We start from the raw sequence: 23,130 nt of genomic DNA, 5'->3' as shown, positions 1-23,130 counted from the left end.
CTCGTCGTTATTATTATTATTATTAATATTTATAATAGGGTCCCGTTAAGAGGTATTAAAGGTGGCGGTAGGAGTCTTTCCTTATCGGACGGTATTATTAAGGCTAGGTATAAATATAGTTTTTATAGTGTTATTATTTAAGGGTTTAAGTAATAATTTATAAGAATAAAAATAATTAAAATATAACGAACGTTATTTAAGTTTTAAAAAAAACTTAATAAAATATATTAAGGTTTATATTAATAATATAAAAAAATATTTAAACGTGTAATAAAAATCGCTTTTATTAATATAATAAGTAATAGTTTATAAAAACGAAAGTAATTAAGGTATATAAGTTTAAAGGTATTTATAATAATTTTATTAAAGTTATTTACTTTATTAATAAATTAAAATTAATATTTAAATTAATTATTAAAATAAAAAGTATTTATATAAAATATATAAAGAACGTTCATTATTATATATTTAATTTCTTTCTTTATTAATCGGTTAAATTACTTAGCTTACTTTTATATTTTAATAATCCGGGTGATCCCTTTATTAGTTAGATTACCGACTCACTTCGTTGTTCCCGGTGATCCCCGTGATCCATCACGTGACGTTATCTTTACTGCTTCTTTAGGCCGTGTCCAGCCTGCTGCGGTTTAGGATACTGTCGTCGTGATCGCCGTGCGCTTTTATAGTATTGGTGCGCTCATATTAGTATAGCTGGCGGCGCGGTCGGTGGCCGTGATATCGTACCCTGGGCGGGGCATCGTAAATCCGGCCCGGTGGTTTTATGGGTCTTGGCCGCATGATTAGGTCAGGTCGTAATAACCTTCTTTTAATAACGAATAAAGAGACACGCCGACTAAATAAAATTAAAGGGACTAACCTTTAAAAAAGGAGAAAAAGTTTACCTCTCACAACGAAATATTAAAATAAAACGACCAAGCGATAAACTAGATTTTAAAAAGATAGGACTATTTAAAATCGTAGAAATTAGTTTAGAAACTAATTACCGATTATTACTACTTAAGATAATATAGATACACGTTATATTTTATATTTTATTACTCGAGCCAGCGGTCGAAGAAACCTTAATCGATATATAACTAAAAGTCGAAACAGATTAGCACGAATACGAAATTAACGGAATTATTAATAAAAGAAAAAAAAACGAGGCTTTTAATACCTCCTTTAATAGAAAAGCTATTTATTAAAGGATAATACCTAAGAGCCTAAGAAATATTTAGCGAATATTATTAAAGAGCTGCGGACGTTTAAATAATAACTTTAGGAATCGGCTTAAAAAAGAAGTCGGTCGCGTTCTAATTAATAATACTAAAACCCCTTTAAGCTTAAACGGTTATAACGGCCTTAGACTCTCGACGCTCTTACTTTTTTAATTCGTTTAAGGAACGTAAACTACGCTATACTAATTTAACCCCCTAGGTATAAACTATTTCCTTCTATTTATAAAAATAAATAAAGCGAGTAACGGCCTCGTTAATCTAGCGCTAAAACTTTAAGAAATAAGCCTCCGCGGCGGACTCTTCTCGAGATAGGCGGTTATACTCGTTCTATATAAGCCGTAAAAAAAATAATAAAACTTTAATATTATTATACGCGTAATTAATATAAATATATTCTTTATATTTATTAACGCCTTTTATTATTATATAAGGCTACCCCTTTAAAAAATAATAATTATAAAGTATAATTTTAAAACTAAATTTAGAAAATATTTTAATAAAATCCGTATAATAAACAGTAAAAGAATAATTAAACTTAATTCGAAATTATTTAACACGATTATTTATAATAAATATATATTATAATAAAAGTAATAAAAAAGGAAGAACTTATTATAAATTATAATAATAAGCGACTAAAATATTTATAAAATTAATACTTTAAGGATAAAATGATTAAAAAAAGAATAATATTATAACCTAACCTAACCATGCGGTTAAAAGATCCTACTTACCGGCACGGAATTACCATACCCCGACTAGGCTACAATACCACAGCTATAGACCGCACCGCTAGCTATACTAATATAAAACTAAACCTTCTTTAATAATAAGTAATAATAATACTACTTCGCCCGGCGATAAGACGTAAACGCTTATAAATAACGGCAACCGTTAATAAGTTACATAACGCGGTAAACGTTTAAATAAAACTATTAAATAACGCGGGGCGTAATTAAAAAAAGATTACTAAGCAGCGCAGAGCGTAATCAGGGGAGATCACTAAGTAATGCCGAGCGCGCTTAAATAAAATCACTAAATAATAACGGATTAATAAAAAAAGGATTAAATTTATAACTACGAACGTTTCTTATATATTTCGTATAAACACTCTTTACTTTGATAATTAATTTAAGTATTAATCTAACCTATTAATAAAATAAACAGCTTTAACGATTTTATTATAAATACTTTTAAATTTATATAACTTAGTTATCTTTATTCTTATAAACTATTACCTATTATATTAATAAAAGCGGACTTTTATCGCACGTTTAGATACTCTTTTATATTATTAATATAAACCCTAGTACGTCTTACTAGGTTTCTTTTAAAACCCGGATAGCGTTCGTTACAGTTTTTAAGATTTTATATTAATTTTTAATTAAATTATTCGTATTATTATTATATAATATTATTATTAGTTTTTAAAGTCGCCGTTAAATAAAGTAATTATAACATCGTTAGCTAGCTTAATTAAATTAAAGTTTAATAACTATTTATTATATAATAAAATCGTTTTATAATATTTAATTATATATATTTAAAGTTTATTAAATATAAAAATACTACCGCTTATTTAATTATATATAATACTTATTTCTTTTAATTACGTATATTTTATAATATAAGTTTATAAGAAAAGTTATGTTTAACTAAATCTTAAGAAACTAATTAAGCTGGTTACTTAAAGTAAAGACGTTAAGCGACTCCTTGCGAAGAAAAAAGCTGCTGAGCCTGCTTGTCTCTCATCCCCTGCAGTCATCAAGTCAAGGCCATGTTTATCGTGGGCCGACCTGTTGATAACACGCGTCGACTCCTAATTTGTTATGTTTAGGAGAAGCTGTCGGGTCGATAACGAACGTGACCAAGCTGAATGGTCGGCGAATCATATAGAAAACCGATTGGTGTTGGTGCTGCTAGACACAGCAGCGTGGCTGAGTTCGCCAGGAAGGAACCTTCGCCTAAATCATCATCCTGCAGGATGAGGGTGCCCTAGCACGCCCATGGAACGGCTGGTCAAGTAGTAGACGGGAAATGGTTGGTGGACGGCTAACGTCGCAAGAATAAGCAACCCATCAGCAGAGATCGGATATCGAACATTAGCACACAGTGCTCAAACTCTCCCTGACCTTGTTGTTCCGGCTCGTGTTAATAATCCTGCGTGCTCAATCGTTTGTACTGCCCATCGTGCCCATATACCAGGCCTAGGCTTGTCCCAGCTCGCTCGTACACGTACCCACTGCAGTGCTGAGCTTGTAACATGCCCGCGAGGGCGAGTCGCGGCTCCCGATCACATGCGCTTGACCACATACACCGAACCGCAACCTGTACCATGTACGTCGAGCCCGCAGAGCCTCCGCTTGCTACAATAAAGAACTCCGGCATGTCGCCCCCATGTAACTGCGCCCGACTAGTTCAATTGGTCATGCTGCCGCAGCCATTTGTGCCTGATAACGCACGATCGACTGCACAGCAGATTATAGCACCACCACGACCTGTCACTTCACATCTGCCCTGCACCAAATGAACTCAATGAGATTTGACTTCAGCTCCTGTGACCGCTTATGTGCAGGTACACTCTTGTTGTAGTCTGGAAAGAAAGTTAGATTGGTTCCTGCAAGCCACGGACAGCACCTCTGCCGCCTCCGCCGCCCGCGGCGCCGACGCTGCCATCGTCTTCCTCACGTCCGACAGCGGCGAGGGCTACATGACCGTCGAAGGCCACGCTGGCGACCGCAACCACCTGGACCTGTGGCCCTCGGGCAACCAGCTGGTGCAAGCCGTCGCGTAAGCCAACGAGAACGTGATCGTCGTCGTGCACTAAGTGGCTATCCTGCTCGAGACCATCCTGACCCTTCCCAGCGTGAAAGCCGTCGTCTGGGCAGGTTTACCTTCGCAGGAGAGCGGCAACGCCCTCGTCGACGTGCTCTACGGCGCCAACTCGCCCTCGGGCAAGCTGCCCTACACCATCGCCAAGGCGGCCGGCGACTACGGCACCAGCGTCAGCCGCGGCGGCAGCGATAGCTTCAGCGAGGGGCTGTATATCGACTACCGCCACTTTGACCGGGCCAACATCGCCCCACGCTACGAGTTCAGTTTCGGCTTCTGTAAGTTACCAATCCACCCTTCCCTCTTAACTTACGTCGTATCTTCCCCAAATTGTGCTGACCTGTCGCTCGTATGTACATAGCCTACACTAACTTCACCTACTCCGCCATCGCCGTTGAAGGCGCCCCGAAATCAGGCCCCGCCACCGGCGCTATCGTCTCAGGCGGCCGCGCCGATCTCTTCGAGACCGTCGCGACCGTGACCGTAAACGTACCCAACTCGGGCTCCGTCGCGGGCGCCGAGGTCGCGCAGCTCTACGTGGACTATCCTTCGTCGGTGACTGCCCCGCTCAAACAGCTGCGCAGGTTCGAGAAGCTGCCGCTGGAGGCAGGCGCGTCCCGCACGGCCACGTTCGAGCTCCGGAGAAGAGACCTCAGCTACTGGGACGTAGCGAGGCAAAACTGGGTGGTGCCGACCGGCGCCTTCACTATCAGCGTCGGGGCCAGTAGTCGAGATATCCGACAGACTGCCACCTTGACCGTCTCGTAAGTAAATAGTGGAAGAAAGGCCAGGTTAAACGCATATATAGCAGATATGTCACGTATATAAGAAGAATAGCATATACAAACCAATCAATGTGGTCAGGCTCGTCATTTCATCAGCTATGAATGCTCTGAGGGAATCAGACGTTGGCGGCCTGAAGCATTTCTATTTTCCTGTTAAAAAACGTTATGCTCTATCCGCAATCTGGCTCGTCACCGCCGCCAGCGGTGATGGCCTGGCCGGCAGTAGGCTGAGTCCCGTAAGCTCCTCCGTTCAGAATCACCTCGGAATTGTCATCCAGATTGTCCTAAACCCTCCTCCATTTTGTCTTGCGGTCTTTTCGTTCCTCCAGCTCGGCGCCCTTTCCTTTGCCTTCGGGCATGAAAACTGGCTTGATCAATCCTGCGAGAAGCGGGTTCTTGCTGAAGGCGCCATCCCCACCTCCAAGATTCCTGCCGACAAAGGCTGGCCCTGCTGGAATCTCTTCGGCGACCTCAACAATGTCATCGTCCACTGGGCTGACTGGTCGCTCGACTGCGGCCATCTTTCGAACTACCTTGCCTCCCACCAAGTCGATACTGACCACTTGCCGGCGCTTCTCGTATTCAGGCCGGGTATTCCACTCCATCTCTCGCAGGACCTTTTGCTGCCGCTTGAGCTCCCGGGCGCGCTCCTCGGGGTGGACTACATGCTCCCGCCCCTGCCAGCCATGACGCTAGTCACATCAAAGTCGGCAGCCTCATCTTTGACTGTGGTCCGGCGAGCGTTTTGGTTCTGGAAGGTAAGCAGGCGATCACGATATTCTAAAGCCTTGGCCTCGGCAGAAGATGGAGCCTCGTTGTTTTCACGTGGCTTCGTGAATGGGGCTGGCGTTCGGGACACATCGGCCCTTCTGTGGGCATCCCGGTCGGCTGCCTGTTTCTCTCGCCCACGCTCGGCCTTCAGCTCTTTGATCATGGACTGCACCTCGGATGAACTCAACAGCGGGTACCACAGGAAATGCAGGAACCCAGCCCTTCCTTGACACAGATCACCTTGCCGCAATGCAGACAGTTCGGAGCAGCAACCAGCAGAGGATGCCTCGCGGCGACGCAACTACATTTCCTCGAGGCATCGCTGTTCTCTTCCGGGTTCGTCGTCAGTTCCAGGGCTCTGATGGCGGCATCCAAATTTGACAAGGCCGAAGAAGCACCATGCATAGCCGTGCCACCCGAGATATTGACCTTGGTCTTGGGTCCAGGGGTAGACGACCGAGAAGCAGGGGTTGAATTCGGTTTGGACTTGGGTAGACCCGAAATCAGGTGACCGGCGGCAGATGGGGGCGGCTTGGGCGGAGGCGGCGTTGCCGATTTGGCTGGCGGCTTGGCCGGCGACCCAGCACGGCTTGATGCGCCCGATCGGTAGTCATCTTCCAGATTATTCCGCTTGTTGTAGGCAGTGCCTGGCGCAGGGCCGAGGTTAGCCGCCGCCGCCGTCGCCACCGCCCTACGACGAGGAAAACATACAGCGGAGGTTGGACGTATACTACGCAAGCAAGACTAAGGGCGAGCAAGTGGCCTGGGCGTGGGTCCAGGAACATGCGCGCCGCTTCGTCTTCAACACGCTGCTCCCCGACACCAACTTCGGCTCCGTTTTGGATGCCCGGCACCAAGGCCACCACGGCACCCACGCCTGGATCAAGGCCCTATACGACAGGGGCGTCCGGGCGGTGCCGCCCGAGATCGGCAACCAACCGCCGCAGTCATTTGTCAACATCCAAGACGACGCCGTGCTGCAGGTAGCGGCGCTCATATACGACGACGTACGGAACGAGCGGCTGTTCGCATTTGCCCACCATTACAATTTCGACGACATCCTGGCCGTCCTGCGCAAGGTGTGCCCTCCCAGTCATAGGTTGGCCGCGGGCTTCCCAGGGCAAGGGCGCAACTTGACTACGGTTCCCAATGCGAGGGCGAGGGCGTTAGTTGTGCGGATGACGGGCCGCGGGTGGACGAGCTTAGAGGACACGGTGCGGCAGGCCATACAGGGGTACATATAATGGTATATAATTGTTCTGTACATTGTCGCGTACCTTGCTGTCACCTTCACTTCACCTTTTCTCTTATTACGCACCTCATTCCCCTTCCCATTCCCACTTTTACGAGTTCCAGCCTTTTAAACACCCATCCTACTTAGATCAATTCATCCATTAAAGGAAACAACCGCCTTTCCCTCTTTTTTTTTTTCCTTTTGCATTTCCTTCATTTCCAACTTCCTAATCGACTCTCGTGTTCAAAAGTTCCAACTTTTTGGCAACTTGAACCGCATCCATTTCCACCTTACCAACATCACCCTGAACTTGTCCAGCTGTGATCCATACCTCACTCCATCTTCCTTCCCCATCCTTGTGACTTATTCATATCATCTATCTCCCCCGCACGAAGAATCGCACCTTTTCCAAGTCCCATCCGCCATCAAGACCCAATATGTCTACCTACGGCGCCATGGATGACCCGTCGCAGTGGGACGTGCAACGTGTTGCGCGCGAAATCTGCACTCCACAAGCCGACCTACTTGCCAGTGTCGCAGACGACATTATTGCGAATGACCTAACCGGCAGCTACCTAGTGAACGAAATCACGAAAGGCGAGCATTATGATATTCTGTACACAGCCTTGAAAGCGAACAAGGTTCGACAGCGAGTCTACTTGTTCAACAAGGTGGTGGAGATGAAGGCTCGCAGTAATGCGGCCAAACGAGTTCTTACCAACGAAGCCAAGCGAGAGGCAGAATTCGACCTGTCTGGCGACTACAAGCGGCCCAAACTAGAATCGTCCAGTCTGGCCCCAAGCACAGTTGGATCCATTGAGCAGCCCGAGGCTGGCTCTAGACACCAATTGCTCCAGGTCAACAACAGTGACGAGGGCTTACCTCTCGATATGCGAACTAATACCCGAGCTGGCAGTAGCCAACTGCGCTCCTCGCCCTTTCCACATATTCAAGATGTGTTAAGTCCACGTAAGTACCAAACCACCCCATAGCGACCGTACGAGTTGCCTGCATCGAGTTATTCGAGCCATGTGTTATTATGCCTCTCGACTAACTCTTCTCCAGTTCCGCCTGCCATGGCCGCTCACCCGAGCTCCTCTTCTACTTTGAAAGTTATTGACTTGACGCAAGACGGTAAGAATAACTTCGTGTATTGGCATACGTGAGACATTGCTGACAAGTAACGCAGGACCCGCCAAGAAGGCCATCGTCCTGCAAGACTCTGATGAAGAGTCTATACACGAGGAACCCGTCGCCCAAGAGTCTGACGATGTACACCAAAGCGAGACTGACGCGATCTCGAAGGGTCTCTCGGACGCCAATGACGGTTGGTCTAAGGACATATGGGCCCAAGCATGTGAATTCTTTGGCTGCGACATCTCTGACGCCGAGGTCAGAGTCGTCGGCCTCCTTACGAAGCCTACTCACTACCAAGCGGTGGGGGCTTTCATGGTCCTCAGTCAACAGGCTCGGAATGGAGTCGCCGGAGCCCTACTGGCCGACGCTATGGGTCTAGGCAAGACGCTGCTAGTCCTGTTGGTATTCACATCCGGAGTGTATCTCGTCGAGATGAAGATGGACATCAGAGACCACCCAGACGACCACCTGGGCGTACACCAGAAACCTGGTGACAAGTGTCCTCGAAAGCCCATGTTTGGCACTATGCAGTGCCCTTGTGAACGCTACAGCTGGGCCTGGAAAATTGCCAATACCGTCCACCAACTACCTACGATCGTATTCATGCCGCCGATCTTAATCGACAACTGGGTCAATCAAGTCAAGAAGCATATCGACCTTAGACCTGGTAGCCCGGCCAGCCACTTCGTGTTCAAGGTCCTCTCCCCGAGTTGGTGCAGTGGAACTGGCAAGGAGGAAGGCAACGAGCGCTTCGTCTGTGACCCGGCAAGCATATCCGATGGGCCAAGGCACCCAGTTACCAAGAAGCTGGCCCCGTTCAAGAACGGAAGACTGAAGTGTTACTTCATCAGCACTAAGGCCAGAGAGAACCATTTCCCAAGGGCACTGCCATTTGGCCGCGTCGTGCTCGAAGAAGTCCACAAATACAAAGGCGGCGGTACCGCACGCACTATGCCTTTCGCCTTCCTCAAGACTATACGTGAGAAATCCAACATGCCAGTATCCCTCTTGGCCGTCTCCGGTTCTCTCAAGGCACTCGGCCCCGATGCCTGGAAATGGGCAGTAGAGCACTTTGGCTACACCGCAGATCGATTCAAGCTGGACTACGACCCTGCCGTGAAGGACTAGGAGAAGTTCACGAGCAACGAAAACTCCATCTTGTCTCGCCTGAGTTGGACCGACGCAGCCAAGATCAGAGAAAAACTCGTGCCTGCGTGGAACAGCCACAAGATCGACCGCGATGCCTTCACTAATCAAACCATGATCCACCGTGATCAGGATAGCACTGACCAATACGGAAACCCTATCGTTTCCATGTCGCCGCCCAAAATCGAAAATGTGGCCTGTCCGATGGCCACCGAGGGCGAAACATGGACCGCAATCTGCGGTGTCGCCTCTTACGTGCAGTCGTGGGTGACTACACAGCTACAGAAGAAGCTGGACGCGTGGGAGCGACGCCCGCCCAATCGAAGAGGTCCGCTGCCCACCAAGGAATCCATTACGACAGAGCTCCTGAGCGGTCGTGCGTCCACCCAGGACATGGGCGTCGAGTGCTACGCCGCCATCCTCCGCTCCTGTGGGTATCCCCCGTTAACCAAGATCTGGTACGAAATGAAAATTACCTCTGAGCAGCTGAAGGCGACCACCACCAACAAGTTATCCTCCCAAATCACTAAGCTGCTTACACCGTCCGACTACCGACGTGATGCCGCTTTACTCGAGTGTAAGAAGTGTCCATTCTGGAAGCATCGCGAGGTCCTCCGGGCCGGAGCTCCCAAGTACCGGTATCTCCACGACCGCATCACGGAGATGATGCGAACAACTGACCCGAAGGAGCACATGCTCGTATACGCCCTGAATCCAGTGACTTGCCTCATTACGTTGATGTTGCTCCTGGAGGACTTCTCCGAGCTTCGCATGATGTACATTCACGCGGAAGTACCTTGCAAGCCTCCCGAGACGAATAAAAAATATTGTCGAGCGGCATTCATCGAGGCCCTAGAGTCGCATGATCACCACCAGGTGTTCATCTCCTCATACGAGATATTATCATTCGGATGTAATCTCCAAGAATGCAACAACTTCATCGGAATGGAGGAGCCAAGCTCGTTCGAAAGTAAGATGCAGGCAGCGTGCAGAGTGCACCGCCTCGGTCAGACACTCCCGACCCGCATCGAATTCCTGCAGGACCGAATGAACGCGAGCGAGGAATCCAGAGTGATTAAGAACGAAGGCCGCGGCATGCTGAATGCCGGCTTGGATCTCTCCAAGTACGTCGAGGCCCAAGGTTCCAAGCAGTCTGCTTGATTGCATCAACCCAGATCTAAGAGTTTGATGTTGGTTACGGAAGCAGTGTTAATACGGCGGTGTGTACAATAAAAGAGTCTGCATAACAAAGTCGATTTTGTTGGTTATACCTTGCAAGCCCTTGTACTTGCTTAATGTTTGATCGGTTCTTAATCAGATAGACACTTACAGGGGTTAAGCAAACAATGCTGGTATTGCGTATGTAAGACGGAAGAGTTCGCGTTACATGGTCAATTTGCTAGTGGTATCGTGTACTATGGAAGTGTCATGTCAGTTACACGAGAATACTTTGTTTACTTGGATGCAGTCGATTGTTGCATACATAGGTTCATAAGATGGAAAATGACTCCTGACTATAAGCTCTTTCGCCATTCGGCTAGTATAAGTTGAACTTGCACACACTCCTCCATCGAGGGTCAGTTTTTTCCATCTGTCGTCGCTAGTGTAATATAAAGCAGGCCGTCAATCACGAGAGTCCACACGCGCGGCGTTTCTCGCGTTATCCCCACTAGTACTCCACCCCGAAGACGACGTGTGAGGCCTTCTCCGATACCAACCAGCACGGCCTTTTGGGTCGCGCACTACTGTAAAATGCGTCTGCCGTCGCCCCTGGTGCCGTTGCGGGATGTCCTGTCTCAATATAGCAAGCTGTGTGCAGCTGGCATTGCCAATGCCAGCGGTGGTGTTATCTCCCGAGGGCGTCGCGGGAGGGTAGGCCAAGCTCATGCCAATGTCCCCTCTCTAGGTGTCGGTAGGCTCTAGCGCGCACGCAGCCAAGATCGGTGTAGCCAAGGCGCTGGACCGATCCGATACGTCGGTGCGGTGGGATGGTCCCCGTGGAAGGGGTCTTTCGTGCCGTCGCGCGTGGGTCGCTTGGACAAAACTTGGGCAGAGGCAGCAGCTCCAGGGAGCCGGCAGTAGACGGGTAGCGCACGATCAAGTCGAGGTGGACAATGACTCTGCGCCCACGTTGGATGGGGGCCACGAGCGTACGCTAAGATCAACACCCTCTCACTGATCCAATGCATCGATGAACCACACATTTCAGCATCAACACAACATCGTAACGAGCGACTTTTTCAATTGATTGATTAACAGCGAGTGACGTTTACACCTAAATACATCGCATCTGAACCTCAATAACACTTTCGACCTCAGAAACACTTCCAGAATCAATTTCCTCCTCTTCCTCCTCGCTCTCTGGGGGAGTGTCACATCCGACCCCGATGCGACCGATGCCAGCTCCCTCTTGACTCTCTTCACATCGCGCATCACCACAAAGGCCTGGTTTCGGTCAGGAAGCACCTGCCTTCTCTTCTTCGACCTCGCCGCCTCCAGATTGACCTCCATCGCCGACTTCTCTGCCTCCAACAGTCCGATCTTGGCGTTTAAAGTATCGAGGCTCTTACCGATCTTCGAGGAGAGCAATCGGCAAGTAGCTAAACGTTTTCGTAACAGCTCTTTTACTTAAAGGACTTATCGGAGCTCGCATCGCTTATATCACTAATAGTATACGAGTTTCTTTAAATTAAATAAGTATTATAATAATAAAGATATTACGCGTTAAAGTTTAAGTGGTTAAAAAAATTAAAAAGGTGTTTTGATATATAATATATTTTAATATATAATAAACTATATTATAATAATATATAATGAATTATATAAGCGAGTTATATATATAAATAAGCTATATACTTTTTATTATTAAGCTTTATAAGTTATAAATTAATTCGATTATAATATTTAAAATTAATTAAATATATTAATAATTATTATTTTAAACGGTTTTTATATTATATTAATAAGTATACGTATTATGCCTAAGCTTTTTATAAATTTTATAGCGTTATAAACGTATTTTAAATATCTTTATATAATTATTCCTTCGACGCGATTCGTTTTATAATTATTTATTAATATTTTTTTAAAACTATAGGTCTTTTTTAATTTATATATAAAATAATCTTTTATTTTATAGCCGTTTTTTTTATACAGCGGCGCCGGCTAAGTATTTTATTTATTTTTTAAAGTATCGCGTTTTTACTTTTTAAAAGAGTAACTTAATATATAGTTTATATTATAACCTTTATAATTTAATAAAAACTATTAAAATAAACGTTGAAAAGTTATTTTAATATTATATAATACGGTTTTAAACGTATTTAACGTATCTCACAAGCGAATATCTCACTTTTATAAATTTCTTTATAACCTTAACCTTTTTTTATATTCTTTTACGTCTAAAAATACTATAACTTTAAAAGAGAGTAATATAATTTTAACGCTTTAAACGCTTTAAAAAGACTTAACTTTAAACGTATAAAAAGCTATATTAATTTATTACGTCTTATCGAAAATCTTATAACGTAAACGAAATAGCTAACCTATACGACGCGAAATACTTACGAATTTTTAAAAGCTTTTTAAATTTCGAAAAAGATGCGATTATTTAATATATTATTAATTTAAATACGCGATCGTTTTTTTCTTAATTAAGTAATATAAAAGATATAACGAATTAATTATTTAATTTACGCGACGCGAGACTCGTCGGCGTTAATTAAGCCTTTAATTTTATACGATAATAACTAGACCTCCGGACGCGTTTTAACTAAAGAATCGATTATTAAAGAATCTTTTATAAAAATCTCGACGCGTATCGCGCGTAGTTTATTTTTATACGGAATATAATTTATAAATACGAGATTTAAAAAGAGGATATTTATAATTTTAACGAGACCGGCTTTTTTATAAGTTAAATCTCGTTTAAAATAGTTTTAACTATTTCCGATTAACGCGGAAAACCTAGGGTAATATAGTAAAAAAACTAGGAATAAGTTATAATTATTTAAGGCGTTAAATTATACGGTTACGCTATCTTTTTATATATTATTTTTATTAAAAAAAATGTACCTCTCTTTTTAATACGAAAATAATTTATTATTAAAAAACTAGGTGATTATAGTTACTAAAAATAGCTAAATTACGAATAAAAAAGGCGAGAACTAAATTCGATACTTTAATTAATATATTAGGTCTTATATAAAAAGTTATTATCGCCTCTTAGTTTTAAACGGCTATAAAAGTTACTACTCGATAATTTTCGAGCTTTATTATAAAAAAAACTCGATTATTATATTTTATATACCTTTTTATTTATTATATAAACTTTAACTCTTTAATATCGGCTATTTTTATATATTAAAAAGAGCGTACGAAAAAGAAATTAAATATTTTATACGGGCGTATATTACTTATATTTTAAAGGAAGACTTCTTATTAGCGTTTTTAAAAGCGTTTTAAACGATTTTTACCGTTTCGAATATATAAAGAAGCTTTTAAAAAATAAGATTTATCTCGTATAATTCGGAATATATTATTTCATAATTAGGTATAAAGCTACGTATTTTAATACTTCCGGGGACGTTTTCCGGCCTACTTATTCCTTAAAAATTAAAAACCTTAAATAATTTAATTAAAGCTTAATTTTAAACCGAATACGTTTAAAACCGTATTATATAATATTAAAATAGCTTTTTAACGTTTATTTTAATTAGTTTTAATTAAATCGTAAAAGTTATAACGTATATTATATACCGAGTTACTTCTTAAAAAAGTAAGAACGCGATACTTTAAAAAATAAATAAAATATTTAGCCGGCGCCGCCGTACGAAAAAAAAACGGCTATAAAATAGAAGATCACTTCGTATATAAATTAAAAAAGACTTATAATTTTAAAAAGACGTTAATAAATAGTTATAAAACGAATCGCGTCGAAGGAATAATCGTATAAAGACGTTTAGGATACGTTTATAACGCTATAAAATCTGCGGAGAGCCCGGGTATAATACGCGCACTTATTAGAATAATATAGAAGTATTTAAAGATAAGAATTCCGATTAATGTTAATATATTAAATATGTTATGGTGAAATTAATTTATATTTTATCGGAAGGGGTGTAAAAGAATAGGATATTTGCTTATGTGAGACATTCGCTTGTGAGATACGTTAGTTTAAGATTAAGTTTTAATTAAGTTATTTAAAGTTTTTAATTTTTAAGGGATAAGTAGGCTAAAAGATATCCCTAAAAGTATTAAAATATATAGCTTTATATTTAATTATAAAATAATATATTCCGGATTATATAAAACGATAAAAATCGCTTAGAACGCTTTTAAAAATATTAATAAGAAATCCTTTTTAGAAATATAAATAATATACGCTCGTATAAAACCTTTAATTTCTTTTTTATACGCTTTTTTAATATGTAAAAATAATTAATATTAAGAGGTTAAAACTTATATAATAAATAAGAAAGTATATAAAATATAATAATCGAGTTCTTTTCGTAATAGAGCTCGAAAGCTTTCGAGTAGTAACTTTTATAACCGTTTAAAACTAAGAGGCGATAACAACCCTTCGTATAAAACTTAATATATTAATTAAAATATTAAATCTAGTCTTCGCCTCTTTTATTCGTAATTTAGCTATTTTTAATAATTACGATTACTTAATCCTTTGATAATAAGCTGTTTTTATATTAAAAAAATGTATATGTTTTAAATAAAAATAATATACGAAAGAATAACGTAACTATTTAATTTAACGCCTTAAATAATTATAACTTATTCTCGGTTTTTTTATTATATTACCTTAAGCTTTTCGCGTTAATTAAAAGTAGTTACGATTATTTTAAATAAAATTTAACTTATAAAAAACCCGGTTTTATTAAAATTATATATATCCTCTTTTTATATTTTATATTTATTAATTATATTTTATACGAAAATAAACTACGCGCGATACGTATTAAGATTTTTATAAAAGACTTTTTAATAATCGATTCTTCGGTTAAAACGCGTCCGGAGGTCTAGTTATTATCGTATAAAGTTAAAGGCTCAATTAACGCCGACGCGTCTCGCGTCGTGTAAGCTAAGTAATCGATTCGCTATATCTTTTATACTATTTAACCGGGGAGGAAATGATCGCGTATTTAAATTAATAATATATCGAATAATTAATTCCTCTTTAAAATTAAAAAGCTTTTAAGAGTTTATAGAGATTTCGGATCGTGGTTAAATTCCGCGTCGTCGGCTACGTAATATTAATTCTAAGATATAATATATTATTATAACTTTTTATATATTTAATTTCGGGTTATTTTAAAACGTTTAAAGCGTTAAATTAAACTTTTTTTTTTTTTTTTTTAATTCTATACTTATAAAAATGGAAAAGTTAATATAAAGTTAATTATAAAAAAATTAATTAAAAGTACGCAGCTCGCTTATAAAGTATGTTAAAATAACGTTTATAAAAAGTTAATTTAATATTCTCTACGTGTTTAAAGATTAAAAAATCGCGCGTTTAATTTAAAAGAACCTTTATTATATAAAAATTTTAAAAGCTATAAAATAAGAAAGTAAAAAAAAAGCGTTTAGCGATTAATAAATACAAAATAAGGGGTTTATTAAAATAAAAGGCGACTAATAAAAGGCGTTATAATATTTACAGCGAAATAGGTTATAATATACGAATATATAAAAAAGATATAAAATTAAGTAATAAATTAAATAAAGAATAATTTTAATTAATTTAAAACGTGAAAATTAAACTAATTTATATAAAAGTAATAATATATAAAAAAAGTAGTCGATTTAATAATATAGTTAACTTAGTAATAAACTACGTTATAACTTTATTTAATATATATTAAAAAGGTTAAAAGTTTATTATTTTAATACGATAAATTTTAATAAAAAAAGTTTTTTTTTAAATTAATCTATTTAATATTTATTAATATAATAGTCGCTTTTTTATTTAAAGTATAATATATATTTAATATAAACTTTAAATTAGTTTAAAAAAAATTAATAGATAAAATAACTTTTTTTATTAAAAGTAAAGAGTTATATTTTTTAATTAACTTTATTTTTTTAAAAAAAATACTTTAAATGTAATCTTATAAATCCCTTAATTAATATTATAATTATAAGTTATATATAAAACTATTATATTATTTAAAATACTTTAAATTAAAAACGTAATATATATATATATATATTTAAAAATATAATAATAATTAAAAATAATAATAATTTAAAAGTTAATTTTAAATTTTTTTTATTATATTATCTTTACTAGTGTTTTATACTTTATGAATAATAATATTATTATATTTATTATTAAAGTTTTACTTAAAAATACTTAAAATATTTACCATTTTTACAAAGTTAATAAATTAGCAAATTCACCTTAGATATCCCCATTAGGGCTTAATAACATAGACTATTCTATTAGTTGTCTAAAGGTACTCTAAACCTAGCTCGCACCCGCTTCTGGAAGACCTGCTCCGTGTCGTACTTGGCCGAGACGTCCTTTATGAAAACTATGTTGGTGGTGCCGCACAACCGGATGCGGTCCTGGGTGGAGTCGACATAGACTGTAGTTGAGGTACTGCCACCCCACATCCGATCCGACCTCGATGCTGTACTTCTGGAGGCCCAGTCGGAACTGGGTGACGCGCTCCCGGGCCTTCCTTCTCGAGCTCGGCTGTCTCGGCCTCAATTTGCATATGAATCAGCACGGCGTCGGCGGCGCCCCAGCCGCTCCGGGTTCATGCTGAGTACGTTGCCACCCTGCTCCACGGCGTGCTTCTAAGATGATGCGCAGCATTTGAGAGCTGGAAGACAAAGTAGGGTTTAAAAGCTGGGTCGTGAGGCGACATCAGCCTTCCACTGCGTGATGAACTCGGTGTGCTTGTCGACGCCCTTTACGAGTCGCACGCGCGTCTTTCATATCGGTGATGGTGAACCGCATGTGAGAGTTTACGCACTATCGTTACAGCTTATACAGGAGTGCCGCGTGGGCATGCTGAAGATAGATGCCAAAGATGGATGGATGGTCGGACATGTTGTGCCACCTACTGTGTGCTGCAGCTAACAATACTACCCCTCTTTGCTTTTTGTAGGCTGTGTGGATCCTTAATCATACCAAACCTTCATCATTGAAGACTGGACGAATCGCAGCTCTGGTAAAAAGCCTTCTGCATTACCTTCGAGTGACATTTCCATTGAAGCTCGGATTCTTGCGCGGATGAGAGAGGGGCGGTGGAAGCAGTCGTCCAATCCACCCCGGGGGGCATGTCCCACTACACTCGGGATCGGGTTGGGGATGATTGTCGCGGCCCGCTTCGGTATCACCTCCCTTTCCTACATACTTAAAACCAATTATGGAGTGGTGGGAATTGCGGAGGGGTAGAGCGGGGGATTTACGATTGTATACTCGTGATCTTTTCCCGGGATGGATTCATCTACAACTTACCCTTTGTTGGATATAGTCTGCCGAGAAGAACTACTTGGGGGCTCTTTTTCGTAGCTCCTACGGCCATCAATATACATTTTGGCCATTCGCTTGTGTACATATTTGTCGGTGAGTAGGAGATCATCAGCCTTACCAAGAGAAGGAGTGGGGAATCCCAAGCATGTCAAGATCCCGGCCCACAGTTCCGGCCAAGTCGGAGACGGGTAGTGAAGACGTTACCAGGCACCTCACAGAGAATAGCGGCGTGCCTCATTCTCATCCGAGGAATTGAATGGACTACATGGGACTAATAAACTGCGCCCTCTGGATGAGAAAATGGGCGGGTTTCCCAAGAGTCAGACGGATTATTCAAGGACACCAGTACAAAGTAGATCTATACGATATGGCGCAAGCATGTTACGAGCACTTCAAGTTACAGTTCGCTCATTGTCATCAATTAACACTGATACCAGCGCAACCAGATGTCAATCAGGTCGATCCTCCATCTTGACGAGCTGAGAGCAAATGCCTTGAAGTAAGGAGTCTGTACTAAGCAACTGATACTAAATAGGACAAGAGATTCCTATTCCTGGTAGCATGTATGCATGACACTAATTGTAAATTATCCATACAGATTTTATGCGCTCCTTTTAGTACTCTGAAGCGCACTATCCCTAGCCCAAGAATTGCTACGATTTCGTAAAGCATTGGGAGGTGAGAGAAGTGCATAAGGACTATGGGATATCCTTGTACGAAAAATGGCGGTGGGTGTTGTCTAAGACTCAATGCGGGACGCGCTGGTCTGTCCGGGGATGATCGGATCGTCTCCACCCAATGATGGTAGGGAGATTGTTGCCTCATGCACGCAAAAAATCACTGCCTTATCAGTTTATCAACAAACACAGCGAGCGCTGTATCAGAACTGGAGGGGCCTTGACTTTCTGCTAAAACGGACGGGTTCGTCAGCTGCCGGGACTCAATCACCGCCACCACCCAACCGCCCAACCTCCCATCAAATCACGAAATCAATCTTTGGAAAGCTTCTCGTCCATTGAGTGAGTCTTATGTTGATTTTACATGATACAGCCTGAACAATGTCCGCAGATGATCAACAGTTTCTGGACATCGTAAGTGCATCCCCCACACTGATAACCGACAAGCTGTGGAGAGCCCTTCCACTGACGAATAGCGACCCAATTTCTAGCTTTCCTCGCTACCGAACCACATCAGGAAATACTCCGGTGAGGTAGCCGAATATGTCGACAAAGGTGTAGACAAAGCGGCCGACGTGGTAAGAGAAACCCTCTCGACCGCAGAATGGGTACCCGAATACTTGCGGCCCAAGGTCCCGGCGCGGCCGCCGCCCTCGATCGAGGTCGTCCACATGTCCACCGTCGAGCGCATGCAGGACTGGGTCGTGCGACACAAGATCCTCACTGGCGTCATGGTCTTCACCGTGGGCTATGTGACTTACAAGGCCGTCCGGCAAACAAAATACATGCGCAAGTCCCGTCGGGCGAAACGCGCCCGCAACGGTGGGCGCCACGAAGTGGTCGTGATTGCGGGCTCCCCGTCCCTACCTCTGACCAAGTCGCTATCTCTCGACCTGGAGCGCAGGGGCTTCATCGTCTACATCGTCTGCAGCACCATTGAGGATGAACTCATGGTCCAGCACCTGTCGCGGCCCGATATCAAGCCGCTAAACATCGACATCACCAACGTAAGTGATCTTCTCTTCTTTGCATTTCCGAGGGCGGACAGCAACATCCAGAAAGAAGGCAAAGGAAACTGACGAGACAACGCGATAGCCACCGAGCGCCGGCGCTTCTATCGAACGCTTCGCAACTTATTTGCAAACACCACACTCGGCCGTGCCCCGAACAAAAGCGAACTACCTGACGCTGAAATCCGTCATCCTGATACCCTCGCTCAATTACCAAACATCGCCGATCGCGACCATCCCGCCGTCCTCCTTTGCGGACCTCTTCAACACGCATCTGCTGCATCCCATCCTGACGATCCAGTCCTTCCTGCCACTCCTCACGTCACGTCTGACGCCGCCCGGCAGCGAAAAGGAGGCAGCAGCCGCCGCCGCCGCGGCGACTCCGAACAAGAAGGACTCTACGACCGACAGCGGCCCGACCACGCCCAAGGTGCTGGTCTTCACGCCGTCCATCATCTCCTCCATCAACCCGCCGTTCCACGCGCCCGAGGCGACGGTGTGCTCGGCCCTCTCGGCCTTCACCGAGGTCCTGACGGGCGAGCTGCGGCCGCTCGCGATCCCCGTGACGCACATCCAGCTGGGCACGTTCGACCTGGCCGGGTTCGTGCCGCAGACGGCGACGACGAGCGTGGGCGGCACTGGATCGACGACTGTCCGCCACCACGCGCACCACGCGGGCCTGCTGCCGCCGTCGGCCGAGACGCTGACGTGGCCCGAGGCGGCACGCCACGTCTACGGCCGCAACTTCATGTCGCAGAGCTCGTCGGCCATCTCGGCAGGGCGGATCCGCGGACTGCGCGGCAGTTCGCTGCGGGAGCTGCACCACGCCGTGTTCGACGTGATCGACGGGTCGGACCAGCGACCCTTGGTGCGCGTCGGCCTCGGCGCGGGCCTGTACGGCTTCGTGGGCCGCTGGGTGCCGAAAGGGTTGGTCGCGTGGATGATGGGCATCCGCAAGGTCGACGAGCTCAGCATGTGGGGCGGCAACGGGTCGTACACGACGGGCAGCCGTAGTAGCGAGACGGACGGCGAGGATGGCGAGGGGAGCTCCAGCGGCGGGAGCGAACATGGCGGGGAGGGGAGCGACTTCATTGCGGTGGGACACGATCACGAGGGAGTGAGCAATGTGTGGAAAGAGGATTGAGTAGGTAGGGGTGCATATATGTGATGGAAGGTGATGAAATAATTCTGCCATGTCATGACAATCCAGAGGAAAGGAAGAAAATGGAAACAGGACATGAATGATGTATATACTGAAGAGGGGGCGGCGTACTACGAAACGATTACGATACTCCTTTCGATATCCATCTTGGAGAAAGAGAGATTCACGACTCTAGCATGAATACCAAATGCATATTTGTCTTTGATTATCTATTGGTTATCTAGAAGCTTGCCTCCTTCAACTACAAGCCGGCTGCTCATATCTAATGCAACTTGTGATCATACCCTGAAAGTGACGAGACCATCGGGTAGTTCCCAAATGTTTGGCTGCTGGCCAATTAATGATGTTCTGCTAAGACCCCTGGCCTGACGTGGTTCAAAATTCATGTTGTGCAAGTATTGGGGCGCTTCCTGCTCAAGGGCTGTCAGGTCGATGTAGATCCCAGCAGCGAGCACCTCCCCGGCACAATTTCATGCTTTTGCAGCCTCTTGGCGGTGTGATGCAGGCAGATGCTTGATCGTGGATCGTCCCTTGCACACCATGACACCCTTGTGGTACCAAAATATATACCCATGAAGCATTTCTTCGTAGTCGTACTCGAACAAGCGGGACGGATTCAGGCGAAGGCAAAGCGTGCATCTCCCATCAATCTGGGCTGGACCGCGAAACGAATGCCGTTGCTCTGATAGAGTTCATCCAAGACGTACAAACCCATGACTCGTCCTGACCAAGCCGGTACTAGTGGTGCCCTCTACCCCTACCGAAGCGCTTGTCACCTCTGCCGCCGCGCCATCCGCCACGACCTCCCCGGCCGCCCCTGAAGCCGCGGTCGCCGCCCTTGTCGTCGCGATCCCTCCAGCCGCCGCCGCCGCCGCCGCCATCACGGCCGCCCCCGTCGTCGCCGCCGTAGTCCTCGTAGCGCTGGCGCGCGGCGGCCTGTTGCTGTTGCAGCAGCTCCTCCTCGGTCTTCTCGGTCTTGGGCTGGGGCTTCTCGAGGTTCTTCTCCCAGCGCGCGTGGGCGCCCTCCTTGCAGGCGCGGCCGTCGGGGCAGAAGCCGGCGAGGTACGAGGGGCACAGCTGGCGGCGGACGTGCTTCTTGGCGCAGGCCGGGCCGAGCGGGCAGAAGCCGCGGTCGTAGTGGGGGCAGGGGGGCAGCTTGGACTGGGGGTCGATGTGCAGGTACAGGCACTCGTCGCCGTTGGAGCAGTAGCCGTTGCGCACGAAGAAGTTGCACTCGGGCATCTTGCGCAGGTTGTACTCGTGCAGGAACTCGCAGCTCTCGCCCTTCTTGCAGAGGGCGCGCAGCCAGTGCTTGCAGACGAGCGAGTTGTACGAGGCGTTGTTGGCGGCCGAGGCCGAGGGCGTCACGTGACGGTCCGGGCAGTCGGTAGCCGCCGTGCAGTGGCCGGCGAGGAAGGCCTTGCAGATGGGCCGGTTCGGCGCCAGGCCGTGGCCGTACGTCTTGCGCAGGAAGGGCGTGAAGTTGAAGGTGTAGGCGGGGCCCTTGTGGTCGAGGATCTGCTGCGCCAGGACCGAGGCGGGCGGGTTCGCGCTTGTCGGCGCCATGTTGTCTGCCGGTGGGGCGCGCAAACTAATGATGAACCGGTTGATCGAGATTCTGATGTCAGGTGAGAAATATCTTGTGGTGGAGGTGGTGGTGATGGTGGTGGTGGTGTGTATGGCGTATTTCGGTGGGTTGGATGATGACTACTTTGTTCGATGAAATGGAGCTTCAACTTTCTCTACGTAGTTCGCGTCGTGCAGTAATTAATCCCTGTCACGCCTTATGCTCTCAACAGGTTATATTACCTTAGGTAATCTAAAGCCCCAGCTCGATATGCATTTAACCAAGCATACTTCGCTCGTCCCACTTGCCCGCTTTTGAGCTCGCCAAATCTGGGGTAAGAGCTCCCAAGACCCACACGAAGGCATGTATCGACTTACATCAAGTCACAATCAGAATGAACTGGAGGGTATCCCTCTTCGCCACCTGTATCGCGGCTACCAAACGTCATTTCACTACCTGGAGGGGGTGTATTTCCTTATGTCTGCAACGTCGTACAGTAGGTAGAAGGCAAGAACATAGTAGCGGGAGAATGGCGTAGAATTTCATAGCTCCAAACCATGTAACCGAAATTGTTCGTGTTTCCTCACTTTGGGCAATAGCAACAGTCACACCTAGCAGCGGCTCATCATGAACATACGACTGGATGCGACGCCCGTATATTTCCCGCGAGTGTGTCTGCAGTTATCTTGATTGTCGCGCGTATTTTGGCGAGAGAGACTGCGAACTATCAACTATTGACGATGATCCTTCCACGCAGCAGTGCTGGACACCAGGTCCAATTAATAACTCTCCACCCCCAACTCCGACATCCTGGACCCCGCACGCGGCAGGCTTTCAAGTTCCAATGCGGCAATGCCTCTTTCTCATCTCTCTAATAATTGAACTACGTAAGGTTATGTATGTACTACGTCGTACCTACATGAGGTGGGTATGCGCTTACATGAATCATCGATGCCATTGCCCTCCCTGTCGTACCTAACGTACACCAACAACGCAACTGGCCGTGCTACCTTGCGTACACTGGAATCTTGTCCAGCATCATCGTCACATTCCTGGTCTCCCGAGTGCCGACTC

General features: G+C 44.4%; 5 protein-coding genes across 5 annotated transcripts; 4 read left to right on the top strand and 1 right to left on the bottom strand.

Annotated features, from left to right (window-relative positions):
- Positions 1 to 3,573: 3,573 nt before the first annotated feature.
- PG994_007196 (beta-glucosidase 1) lies at positions 3,574 to 6,870 on the top strand (the record flags this gene model as incomplete). The annotated part of the gene is made up of 7 exons (XM_066858605.1): positions 3,574 to 3,626; positions 3,873 to 4,028; positions 4,104 to 4,348; positions 4,432 to 4,834; positions 5,058 to 5,613; positions 5,838 to 5,962; positions 6,345 to 6,870. The coding sequence occupies 7 exons, from the start codon at positions 3,574 to 3,576 to the stop codon at positions 6,868 to 6,870; spliced, it is 2,064 nt and encodes a 687-aa protein (XP_066715547.1).
- Positions 6,871 to 7,297: 427 nt separating this feature from the next.
- Positions 7,298 to 9,125, top strand: PG994_007195 (uncharacterized protein; the record flags this gene model as incomplete). Its single annotated transcript, XM_066858604.1, has 2 exons — positions 7,298 to 7,829; positions 8,050 to 9,125. The coding sequence occupies 2 exons, from the start codon at positions 7,298 to 7,300 to the stop codon at positions 9,123 to 9,125; spliced, it is 1,608 nt and encodes a 535-aa protein (XP_066715546.1).
- Positions 9,126 to 9,257: 132 nt separating this feature from the next.
- PG994_007194 (uncharacterized protein) lies at positions 9,258 to 10,304 on the top strand (the record flags this gene model as incomplete). Its single annotated transcript, XM_066858603.1, has 1 exon — positions 9,258 to 10,304. The coding sequence occupies one exon, from the start codon at positions 9,258 to 9,260 to the stop codon at positions 10,302 to 10,304; it is 1,047 nt and encodes a 348-aa protein (XP_066715545.1).
- An 8,394-nt stretch (positions 10,305 to 18,698) lies between these two features.
- Positions 18,699 to 20,471, top strand: PG994_007193 (uncharacterized protein; the record flags this gene model as incomplete). Its single annotated transcript, XM_066858602.1, has 3 exons — positions 18,699 to 18,731; positions 18,809 to 19,324; positions 19,413 to 20,471. 3 exons carry the CDS (start codon positions 18,699 to 18,701, stop codon positions 20,469 to 20,471), a joined length of 1,608 nt encoding a protein of 535 aa, XP_066715544.1.
- A 756-nt stretch (positions 20,472 to 21,227) lies between these two features.
- Positions 21,228 to 22,055, bottom strand: PG994_007192 (mRNA 3'-end-processing protein yth-1; the record flags this gene model as incomplete). The annotated part of the gene is made up of 1 exon (XM_066858601.1): positions 21,228 to 22,055. One exon carries the CDS (start codon positions 22,053 to 22,055, stop codon positions 21,228 to 21,230), a length of 828 nt encoding a protein of 275 aa, XP_066715543.1.
- Between the last annotated feature and the right edge of the window lie 1,075 nt (positions 22,056 to 23,130).

Source organism: Apiospora phragmitis (genome assembly GCF_038363925.1).
Source record: "Apiospora phragmitis strain CBS 135458 chromosome Unknown utg000007l:1.0-2108841.0:1.0-2111359.0, whole genome shotgun sequence".
Taxonomy (NCBI): domain Eukaryota; kingdom Fungi; phylum Ascomycota; class Sordariomycetes; order Amphisphaeriales; family Apiosporaceae; genus Apiospora; species Apiospora phragmitis.
This window is presented reverse-complemented; position numbering and strand designations above follow the sequence as displayed.